This window comes from Acomys russatus, chromosome 13 (genome assembly GCF_903995435.1).
Source record: "Acomys russatus chromosome 13, mAcoRus1.1, whole genome shotgun sequence".
NCBI classification, from domain to species: Eukaryota; Metazoa; Chordata; class Mammalia; order Rodentia; family Muridae; genus Acomys; species Acomys russatus.
Window position 1 is genome coordinate 64013561 of NC_067149.1, and position 12607 is coordinate 64026167.

A 12607-nucleotide genomic window follows, 5' to 3' on the forward strand; every position below is an offset into this window, starting at 1 on the left:
AAGTGCATCAGTAAATGCAGTCTGCTTGCCCTAGTTACCTCTGTGCTGCTGTGATAAAGGCCATGGCGAAAAGCAACTTGTAGAAGGAATAGTCTATTTCACATTACAGTTCGTAGACCACCATGGACGGAAATAAAGTCAGGACCCTTAAAGCAGGCACTGCAGCAGAGGCCATAGAAGAACACTGCCTATTGGCTTGCTCCTATGGCTTTGCTCAACCTGCTTTTATATAAAACCCAGGACAACCACCCCAGGGTGGCACCACTCAAGTGAGCTGGGTACTCCCATATCACATGTTAGTCAAGAAAATGCCCACAAGCTTGCCTACAGACCATATCTGATGGAGACATTTTGTCAGCTGAGATCCCTCTTCTTAAATTACTCTCCCTTGTATCAAGTTGACAGAAATTAATCAGAGCAGCACCTGGCAATGGGGCGTGGTGGTGCACACCTTTGATCCCAGCACTCAGGAAAAGGCAGAAGTAGGTGGGTCTCTGTGAGTTCGAGGCCAGCCTGGTCTACAAGTAGAGTCCAGGACAGCCAAGGATACACAGAGAAACCTTGTCTCAAAACAAACAAACAAAAACAATGATGGCAAATTTTAGTAAGTGTCAAAACAACAGTGTGACTTGAACTATGTTTTTTGGGAGTGCTTAGCTAAATTTAATTGCCTTTTCCTTAAAATTGGGCACAGGGGTAATACAGGGTCCTGCTACACAGCCCAGCTTGTCTTTAGAAGTCACGGTCTTCCTGCCTCTGTGTCTATATATCAAGTTTTTAGTATGAACCACCATGCCTGACAGCTGTTTGTTTTTCGGCAGGAAAGCTCACTTTGCCTCCACACGTTCCCCTCCCCTGACCTCTTGCTTTGGTGTCCCAGTCAGGAACCAGCATCACTGTGGATATTGCTGTGATGGGCGAGGCACACGGCCTCATTACTGACCTCCTCGCAGACCCTTCTCTGCCCCCAAATGTGTGCACATCCTTGAGGGCCGTGAGCAACCTGCTCAGCACCCAGCTCACCTTCCAGGCCATCCACAAGCCCAGAGTTAACCCCACTGTGACCTTCAGTGAGAACTACACCTGCTCAGATTCTGAGGAAGGCTTGGAGAAAGACAAGCTGGCCATTCCCAAGGTAGGTGTGGCACCAACAGTGTGGTCTTAGCTAATCTTGCCACTGTCACTAAGGTTAACTTCCTGCTACTTCTTTTTTTCCCCTTACTTTTAAATATATTTTATTAATTTATTCATATTACATCTCAATGGTTATCCCATCCCTTGTATCCTCCCATTCCTCCCTCCTGCTTTCCCCTTACTCCCTTCCCTATGTCTGTGACTGAGGGGGACTTCCTCCCCTTGTACATGCTCATAGGGTATCAAGTCTCTTCTTGGTAGCCTGCTATCCTTCCTCTGAGTGCCTCCAGGCCTCCCCATCCAGGGGATGTGGTCAAATATGGGGCACCAGAGTGGAGAATGGGGACTGACTTTCACTTCCTGCTACTTCTGTGTGTTTTTAGACAGAGCCTTCCTGTGTAGCCTTGGGATGCTAGCACTTGCTATGTAGCCCAGTCTGCCTCTTGCGCTCACTACCTGAATTTCCCAGGAGATACCAGACATGGCTTATTGTTGCCCTTTTCACTTCAGGTCTCATGTTTCTCTCTCAGTTGTCCAGGATAGTGATAGGCGAAATTCAGATAATATTGTTTAATCAGCGGCTTCCATTTACCTTGCTTCCTTCCATTGTTTTACATAAAAGTTTATGGTCTAAAATATGGTTGGTGATAAAGTGAATAATATTCTTTCCAGCGCTTGAGAAGAAGTTTGCCTCCAGGCTTGCTGAGAAGAGTCTCGTCCACATGGACAACCACAACCTCTGCCACAGGCCTGCCCACCCTGGAGCCCGCACCAGTGCGGAGGGACCGCAGTGCCAGCATCAAGCCACATGAAGCATCTTCACCCAGGTTAGACTCCTGCTGCCTCCATGTCTCCTCAGATGGGTTGTCTGCCAAAAAGGGATTCATAGAACCAAGGAGAAGAGAGGCCCAGCCAGAGTTACCAATGATGGGCTTTGAACATAACAATTTGGTGCTTAACTGCAGAGTACTCTAGGGCCTGACTGGCATGACATTAAATGTCAATGCTAAGACTGAGTTGGGGTGACCCTTGCCCCTATGGCATTGGTTGGAAAAGGGTAAGTTCAGAGTGAAGGCATACTATGCTTTACCTGTGTCGAGATCCATACTGCGAGCTTTAAATTGAAGGTATCTAGTCTGACATCTATATAGGATTCTTACCATGGTCTATCAGACCTGCTGCACTTACCTGAAGAATTAGCAAGAATTATAGATCAAAACGTAGATACCATCTTAATAACACTTGATATATTTGAATCTTTTAATTTTCTCTGTGTATCTACATTTATGTGTATATGTGTATATTTGTTTGTGTATGTGAGTGTGTGTTTGTGTATGTGTGCATGCATGTGTGTATGTGTGTATATGTGTACATGTATGTATGTGTGAATGCATGTGTCTCCATGGTATATACATATACAATGCAAACACATATGTATGTATATATGTGTGTGTATGTGTGTACATGTGTGTATGTGTTATATGTGTGAATATGTGTGTGTGTGAGTTATGTGTGTATTTGTGTGTATGTGTATACATGTATACATATATGTATATATTTGTGTGTGTGTGCTCTTACCTTGAGCCATACTTTGAGCTCTACACTTTACTTAGTGTTTAGTAGTATATTAATTGTGATTTTATGAAGTGACTGTGTGAATCTACTTTTCATCACTTTGACAAAGTGCCTGATATCAATTAAGGATTATTTGGCTCTGTCTTTCAGTGGTTTCCATCTGTGGCTTCCCACATTTTACTTTGGGGCTTTGGAGTCATAGTCCACCTGGGCAGAGGAGCCAGATGACCTTATGGTTGCCAGGATAGGAGGAGGGAGAGGGGCAGGGGAAGGCAAGGGCTAGCATCCTAACATATCCTGCAGAGGAACAACCCTACTGATCTAATTACCCAGAAGCAGGCCCTACCTTTAAAGGTCTAGTCTCCGAAGCTGCAGACCAAGCCCTTAACACAAGGCCCTTGGGGGAAATTCAAGATCCAAATTATATTAGTGACTGACAGGCCAGAATTTAAAATTTAAAAGATGTGCTTTTAAAAGGGAACTATTTTGTCTCTTCTTTACAACCTAGAAGAAAATTAGAATACTTTATATGAAGTCAATAATTATAAGGACCCTTACTTTATAATTTCAGAGCAATAAAATATACATATCAACTTCATCATTTACCTAATGAGTACAAATATCCATAGCTTTACATAAAGACTTAATAGCATATCTGACATTGTTTCCTCTTCATGACAACAAGATGGCATCCTTCCAAATCCTGAGACGTGAGTGAGGACAGGCTCCTTTGCTTTTTCCCCCCACTCATGTACAGTAGAGTGACTAAACCTGTCTGTGCATCCTGACCAGCAACTGGGGCGCCTTCACCCTTGGCATTCCATGAATAAATTACTTGGTCCCTGTGCTTTGAAACCCAGTAAGCCCTCAGCCAGGGAGCTCCTGAAGGCCTCCCCTGTATAGTCACTCGTTCAGACCACCGCTGAGAGGATCAGCTTATTACTGGGAACAGTTTACAGACTTCACCATGTGATGGCTTCCTTAGACAGACTGGGTGGTTGAGCTTCTCTCTGGTATTTCCTTTGGGCTACTATTTTTCCTTGACCCTGCCCCAGACATACTCATTGCTTCTTTGTCTTTCTTGAATGGCTTTCTGGCATCTCTTGACTTATTGTCATGGAGTAGCCCTGAGGAGGCTCAGAGCACAGATAACTCCTGGCGTCTTCACTAGGATGTTAGACCAAAGGATCTGGTCACAGCCATCTCCTAGCCACCCCCACCCCGCTTCTTCCTTTAGATTGTAAATTACTTTATGTTAATATTTGTGTTCTGACCCAAGACCATCAGGTGTTTTGTTCATAAACCACAATTTTAATACGCTATAAATCATAATTCTACCCTATGGCATTGCCTAGGCTGTTTTTAGATTTGCAGATGTCCTCATAGGAGGAGGCACATGCTAGTTCACGAGCATTTCCTGAAGTCGAAATGAAATATCACTGGTAATTTTTTCGCATTTTCCATAGTAGCAGCAGCTACAGCAGGAGTGTGAGGCAGCTTGTTCACGCTTGGACACATTGGGAAACAGTGAGAGCAAAGCCAGACCAGGAACCGAGTCAGTGCATAGACCTCATGATCCAGCTCTCAATGGAGCACCTCTCCAGTCAGGTGCCCCTCCCGAAGCTTCCACGGGCTCCCAAAACAGGACCATTAACTGGGGACCAAGAGTTTAAACATGCAAACCTAAAGAGACATCTCCTATCCAAACCATGCTGGCAATGCAAACTACAGCACTACTTGTCAGCACTTACCGGATGGCACCATGATTTTCTAGGCAGAAAATGACTCTACGGAAAACACATTGCTACCTTCTCAATGCCTTTGTTATGCCCTTTGTCACGTCTGGCAAAAATCTGATTTATTCCATTCTTTTCTTTGTGTGGTATTGTAAAATTAAGAGTAACAATGCAGTCATCATACTAGCAAAAAAAAAAAAAAAGAAAAGGGGGGGCCTGATTTCCAAAGAAATGTTTCTTTCCTTCAAAAGATCTCATACTGACTTATGAAGTAAGTGGTTGGATGCAAAGATTTTCACACAGATATGGACTAGTTTTGCCGCCCATCTTGTTTATCCTAATGGTGTTCACAGATCTCATGTGTGTAGGTATTTTTCCCTTGACATAGCGGCTCCTTAATTTCACTAAGATGCAAAAAGTCAAGCATAAAGTCTGAAAGTAGTGCAATAGTCCCATCACTATAAAGTCCTGAACTTCATGCTGCCAAGAACTTACCTTCTTATAGGAAAAATATGTGTGTGGAAGGGGCTGTGGTACCCCCCCCCCTAAATATGATGGTTTTACCTTTGACCATAAAGAAAAGTAGAAATCCTTCTGACTCAGGAGAAGTGTTGCTACAATTGATGATCAGTTTAATAAAAGGATTTTAATTTCTTCCCTTTTTTCCACTTGTATTTTTTCTTTCCATATTTTTTTCCAATATAGTTCCTTGGGGACTTAATGAGCCAAACAATTTTAGAAGCAGAAATAAAAAGCAACACTCAGGAAGCAGAAGCAGGAAGAACTTTGGGATTCTTAGGACAGCCAACACTACATAATGAGTGTCTCAGCATACATACATACATACATACATACATACATACATACATACAACATACAGACATACCAACAGTTTCTGTGCCTGTTGGATGCAGGTAAACAACAACTTTCTGGAAACTTTAAATAATATTTGCTACAAAGAACATAGTTTTGAGTGTCATAGGAAGTGAACCACTCAGGCGACTCTACCAAGAGTCTATTAGTTTTCCTAAGCCCTGGTATCCACCCAATGAGGAATGGTTTAGAAAACAGACTATAGCGTGCTTGGATTGGTATACGAGATGGGAGAGATAGATGCTCTTAAAACAGCCTTTGGAGGTCTAATATCCAAAATATATAAAGAACTCAAGAAATTAAACACCACCAAACCGAATAACCCAATTGAGAAATGGGGCTTGGAACTAAACAGAGAATTCTCAACAGAGGAATATCAAATGGCTGAGAAACACTTAAAGAAATGCTCAACCTCCTTAGTCATCAGGGAAATGCAAATCAAAACAACTCTGAGATTCCATCTTACACCCATCAGAATGGCTAAGATCAAAAACTCAAGTGATATCACATGCTGGCGAGGATGTGGGGAGAGAAGAACACTCCTTCATTGCTGGTGGGAATGCAAACTAGTACAGCCACTTTAGAAATCTATCTGGTGCTATCTCAGAAAAATGGGAATAGGGCTTCCTCAAGACCCAGCTATTCCACTCCTTGGAATATACCCAGAAGATGCTCCAGCACACAACAAGAAAATTTGCTCAACCATGTTCATAGCAGCCTTATTTATAATAGCCAGAACATGGAAACAGCCTAAGTGTCCCTCAGTAGAAGAGTGGATAAGGAAACTGTGGTACATATACACTATGGAATACTACTCAGCTATTAAACACAAGGAATTCCCGAAATTTGTGGATAAATGGATTGAGCTAGAAATGATCATAATGAGTGAGTTAACCCAGAAGCAGAAAGAGTCAAATGGTATATACTCACTTATATCTGCATACTAGCCCAAGGGGCATGTCCCATGCAAGCCTTCACTTACCAGGAAACTGGGACAGAGGGGAAGGCATCCTATTGGGACTCTAAATGAGAGACACATGGGAGAATAGCAAAATAAAAGGATACAGAGGGTCCTAGAAATCTACAAGTAGAACAATATGATAGGCAGATTTGGGCCCAGGGGTCCCGCTCAAACTAAGGCACCAGCCAAGGACAATACAGGAGGTAAACTTTAAACCCCTTCCCAGATCTAGCCAATGGTCAGAATATTCTCCACAGTTGAGTGGAGAGTGAGATATGACTTTCTCACGTACTCTGGTGCCTCACATTTGACCATGTCCCCTGGAGGGGGAGACCTGGTGGCACTCAGAGGAAGGACAGCAGGTAGCCAAGAAGAGACTTGATACCCTATGAGAATATATAGGGGGAGGTGATCCCCCTCAGTCACAGTCATAGGGGAGGGGAATAATGGGAAAATGTGGCGGGGAGGAATGGGAGGATACAAGGGATGGGATAAACATTGAGATGTAACAAGAATAAATTAATAAAAAAAAAGAGTTTATAAAAAGGAAACCTCAGGTACACCAAGTGTATGTAGAAGGGGGCCCTCCTGGGCTGTGCACATGTAACAGATTTTTCAAATTAAAACCAGCTTCACTACTCACATACTAATTTGGAATTGCTTATTCCAAATATAATCTGTGTACATTATAGAATACTATGAGGTCATCCAAAGAAATTATGGTTTATTCTAGTTAGTAAAGAAACCATCAAGTTTTACATAGGAGTCTGAATAATGAAGCAGAATTTCTGACAAATGAACATGTATGCATGAACAAGGTCAAACTTAAGAGAATACGTCTATTAAACACTAACATGGCTTATCTTAAGTAATAAAAGTATAAATTATTTCTTAAAAAAAAAAAAACAGCCTTTGGAGAGACACACGTTGCTAGGATGTGTCATGCTCTCAGTCATTGTACCTTGATCTCTTAACTGACCCTGGGCTTGGCAAATCACACGTAAAGGAAGCTGGAAGCTTCCTGAAAAAACACTCCTACCCAGCTTAGAATTGAAGATGAAGTTAGTACAGGGAACAGTGTAGACATAACAGGTGAAGACGGCTGAGCTCTTCCTTCTCGTCTGTGGCTTCAGAGTGGCCACACAGCTCACTCCCCCTCCAGAATCTAAATTCTTACCAGTTCTTTAGCTGTAAGCACCTGTGAGCCAACACTGGTCAGTGCAAAGCTGACAACTCCCTTGATGCTCATTCCAGGCTGCATGCAGATGTTTCCCTGAACTATAATGCATTTAAATAGCATACATTGATTTATGCTGTATGACTAATAATAGAATATAATAAATTAATATATGCCAGGTTAAAATGGGGTAAATGTAGGCAGGACTTTATTAGTCTTAATTTTATTCCATTCGAGTTTATAAACTTTTCAAAATAAACAGAGTTTAGCTTTTAAAAAAATACTTCTTTAGGTTTTTAATTTTATGTTTATGAGTGGTTTTGCCTGCATGCATGTATATATACACCACATGTGTATAGTTCTTTTGGAAGTCAGATGAGGGTATTAAATCCTCCTGTTATTACATATGGTTGTGTGCTGCCATGTCGGTGCTGGAAACTAAACCAATGTTTGCGCCAAAAGCAGCCAGTGCTCATAACCACTGGGCAATCTCTGTAGCCCCCTTTTAAATGTTTTTATTGGCTGTAAAAGAAAAAAAGTAGGAGAAATTTGAATGATCCTCAATAAGATATCTTTTAAACATGTTAAATGATGTTAAGTTCTTCAAAAAGTCTATACAGATGAGTAATAATTTATTGACCATAAAATAGTCTAAGAAATGAAAAGATAGACCGATGTGCATTACATAATTTATTCATAGTCAATTTTGGCTGTTACATAGGCAAGCAGAATGTATGAACCGATACTAACACCACAAGGAAAACTTTGGCTATTTAATACACATTTTTATCTCATTGACAAAATTTAAAGCATTTGTAAAAGGCTAAAGATGAAAACAAGCATTTTGTAGGTTTCAAATGTTCTTGACAATTGCTGAAGTTCATTCACCCTTCAAGTACCTCTTTCATTATGTACGTAGTAAACTGCTATTAGAAGAGCAAAGGGAAGCTTTTAAAATAAAATTCTTGAAGAGAAATATCCTGGGGGAGGGGCTCATGAAGTTCCATCCCTTACTAAGGAGCTCTTGGCAATTGATGGCTCCTGGGAGAGACAGAACCCCTGTTCTCCAGGAGCACCTCCAGATTATTCCCTATTAATTATATATATTATGTGACAAGTTCCATACATCCATGATCCCATAATTCCATAAATTTCAGGAATATATACATTATGCCACCCAGACAGATCAGACACATCTTGCTCATTTTAAGATTGGAAAGCAATCAAATATTTAAGTTATTATTGCAAATTATAGACTTTTAACCTTCACCAAATTTACTGTTGCATAAAGGGCACAGGGACTGACCAGATACAGACCAAGCACTTTTCACTGGAAGTGATCCAAGGTTGTCAACACAATTTCCTGACTTCTGTTCTTTCCCAAATTAGGGTGGATAATGTTTCCATTTCCATGTGTAAGGTTTGAAGCAATATGTGTAGAGAGATTTTGTCTTAGAAGGCCTCCAGGAACCCTGTCCCATTCATTCCATGACTTCTGTAATCCTCTCTAGGCCCAGTCCTCTATGGATTGATTGATTCCAGATTTGTTTACAGGGAACAACTTGATGACCAAGCCTATGCTGGCCATCACGTGCATTGTCTAGATAACCCCCAATCAATATGGTCAGTGTGTTAGTGCCATGCCATTGTGTGTGCATTTCAATGGAGTGTGACTGGGCTATCACATCCTTTTCAGGAGGTCACCAGTAGAAACCTTGGGTCACTTCTTTAGCTTGCTGCTAGTAGTTTTTTGTTTGGTTGGTTTTTGTTTTGTTTTGTTTGTTGTTTGTTGTTTTTGTTTTGTTTTGTTTTGTTTTTGTTAGCCAATGCTACATTGCCAACAGAGCAAAATGGCAGGCTGCAGGTCTCTTTCTCATGTTCTACTTGATAAGTGCTATATCAAGACATTATCACTGAGTGGCTTGGTCAAACGTTAATTGTTGAGTGGATATTTACCAACAATATTGCATAAGAACAGGCACCTAACTAAGTATTATATCACTCTCTGCTCCTCTAAGCAGGCTCCTTGTATCACAGCCAATGAATCTGCAGGATAGCATTTAAAAATCTTTGGAGAATGCAACTAACATGTAAAAGAGTGTGTTGCATTTTTATAGATTGGATGGGTTGGGTCAGCCATCTTTGCTCTTTGTGGACTGCATATTTGATAAGAGACAGACAGATTGCATGGCTGCACTAGAGCCTGAACTTAGCTTATTTTGTCATTTGCAAGTTCAATGGTTCTGTCAGCAACCTGGGAGCAAACACTCAGGTAGACGTGTCTACTGTGGAGGTGGTGGTTGGGTGCCTACAAGATTTGCTCAGTAACAACTGAGTGATCTCTCTGTGCTGTCCCTGCAGTGCTGTCAATCCCGATTCTTGGACTGCCCCAGTATTGATGACTCTCACCAAGAGCAGATCATTCACTTCGTCCTATGCTGTCTCTGCAGCTAACCATGTAAAAGCTAAAAAGCAAAACAGGCCAGGTAAGTAACGGTCTCCATGTACTCCGGGTCTACAGCCCTAGTTTTTAATACAAAAGTTGTGGTGGTGGTAATGAACTGTGATGATAAAATGAAGAACAATATGTTTTAAGTTGGGAAAGTGGAAGGAATTGGGTGACTCCCCTCACTTAGTCTAAATCCAGGTTCATGCTGGGGTCCATGAATTGGGTTTTATGAAGTACGATTATGATTCCAGCATTTAGGAAGCTAATGCAGAAGGGTCAAGTTCTTAGATGCTGGAGAGTTGACTCAGTGGTTAAGAGGGTTTGCTGCTCTGTAGAGCATAGGAGTTTGGTTCCCAGCACTCATGTCAATCAACCACCTGTAACTCCAACCCCAGGAGATCCAGCACCCACTTCTGGCCTCCTTAGGCACTGCATGTACACACACACACACACACACACACACACACATACACAGAGAGAGAGATAGACAGACAGACACACACACACACACAGATAGAGAGAGAGAGAAAGACAGACAGACAGACAGACAGAGACAAAGAGAGACAGAGAGAGACAGAGAGACAGAGACACAGATAGACAGACAGACACACACAGACACACACAGACACACACACACACACACACACACACACACACACACACACACCACTTTATTACATTTGTCTCTGAATTTTCTTCCAGAATCCAGGTGAGGACATGGTCTGTTCTTCTTACCTCTTCTTTGAGAAGTACAGTAAACGCTTGCTTCTTGGCATTGTAGACATTCTTCTTGAGGTTTTCAGTTATTCTCTGCTTTATTTCTGAATCTTTTGTCTTTAGCAGCTTGAGAATTTGAATTTTGGCTCAAGGAGAACCCTCTTTTTTACTGTGATACTGGACCTGCTAATATGGCTGCCATGACAGCTGTGAACTCCGAGTTCCATGTCATCACCCTCATGACATTGCTAAAAGCTCTGCTGGCAGCCTCTGTAGTAGCTGTGCCCTCATCCCACATCTGACTGATATTTCAAAAGACAAACCTAACATTCGGACTAGTACATAGGGAAGGACTTTTGGTTTCTCCTTTTTTTCTGGATGCCCACTTCCCAATTGGTCCCACCTCTTAAAACCATCACTCATTCTGCTTAAAATCTCCACTGTTCAGTATAGGAAGACACTTTCCCTACAGAGTTCAAGTTTATTTGTATTCTATTCCTGCAAGAAACCATTAAAGGCAATCTGATTCTCCAACAAATATGGTCTTTTCAGCTTGGAGATGTTCCTTACGCTTTGTATAGATCATAAATAACCTGAGAAATAGACCTGAGCTATGCTAAAACAAGGCAGTGCAAGATGGTGAAGACTGAAGGCAGGAAACTGGGACAGAGGGGAAGGCATCCTATTGGGACTCTAAATGAGAGACGCATGGGAGAACAGCAAAATAAAAGGTTCCAGAGGGTCCTAGAAATCTACAAGTAGAACAATATGATAGGCAGATTTGGGCCCAGGGGTCCCGCTCAAACTAAGGCACCAGCCAAGGACAATACAGGAGGTAAACTTTAAACCCCTTCCCAGATCTAGCCAATGGTCAGAATATTCTCCACAGTTGAGTGGAGAGTGTGATACGACTTTCTCACATACTCTGGTGCCTCACATTTGACCATGTCCCCTGGAGGGGGAGACCTGGTGGCACTCAGAGGAAGGACAGCAAGTAGCCAAGAAGAGACTTGATACCCTATGAGAATATATAGGGGGACGTAATCCCCCTCAGGAACAGTCATAGGGGAGGGGAATAATGGGAAAATGGGGGGGGGGAGGAATGGGAGGATACAAGGGATGGGATAAACATTGAGATGTAACAAGAATAAATTAATAAAAAAAAAAAAAAAAAAAAAAAAAAAAAAAAAAAAAGATGGTGAAGACTGTTTACTATCCAAGATGCCTCAAGACAAACACAGATAGACACTCCCTCTGGTTTCCACATGCATTTGCATAAACAAGGAACTCAACACACATATGTGCAAATACACTGCATCTACACACATCATAGCACACACACCACACATAACCTCATACACACATATGACACACACACCACAGAATTAAATCTCACACACACACACACACACCCCACAAGCACAAAATAAAAATGTGAATTTTTCTGTTACATTTTTATGTTGTTATTATTGAGAAACAAAAGAGCTCATAGAAGGAAACTGAGAGACAGAAAAGTGAAGTAACTTATCCAAGGCTCAGAATTAATCTTCAGCCCTTCCTTTTGTCACGTTTTCAGAGTAAAAAAAAAAAAATCAGGACAATAAATTGATGTGGTCTGGAATTGGGGTTATGTGGTCCTAATCTTGGCTGGGTACAAGACACTGGATCTATGTGGTCCTTCAACTAAGTGACTATAAATTATTTTTTTTCCTTTTTAATTATTTTTCTCTTTTACATATGCATTTATAATATTACACATATATACAATAAACTGCTTACAGCAAGAAGAACCACAAAATCATCAGGAATTATATAAATAACCAACCTGTTAAATTTAAGAAGCTAAAAATTGGGACTGCAAGATGGCTCAGCAGATTTTTTACCAAACCTGAAGACCTCAACAGAGCAAACTCCCAAAAGTTGTCCTGTGACCTCCATATGTGTGCCATGGCAGACACCAAACACACACAAACACATGCACACAC

The 12607-nt window shown here is 41.5% G+C and overlaps 1 protein-coding gene across 1 annotated transcript in view; it reads left to right on the plus strand.

The window, feature by feature from the left end:
* The window catches only part of Pde3a (phosphodiesterase 3A), a 260721-nt gene that overhangs the window by 210343 nt on the left and 37771 nt on the right, over window positions 1-12607 (plus strand). The window contains exons 3-5 of the mRNA XM_051155535.1: window positions 881-1135; window positions 1807-1961; window positions 9818-9942. Coding sequence (XP_051011492.1) covers window positions 881-1135; window positions 1807-1961; window positions 9818-9942 — 535 coding nt within the window. The remainder of the gene's footprint in view (window positions 1-880; window positions 1136-1806; window positions 1962-9817; window positions 9943-12607) is intronic.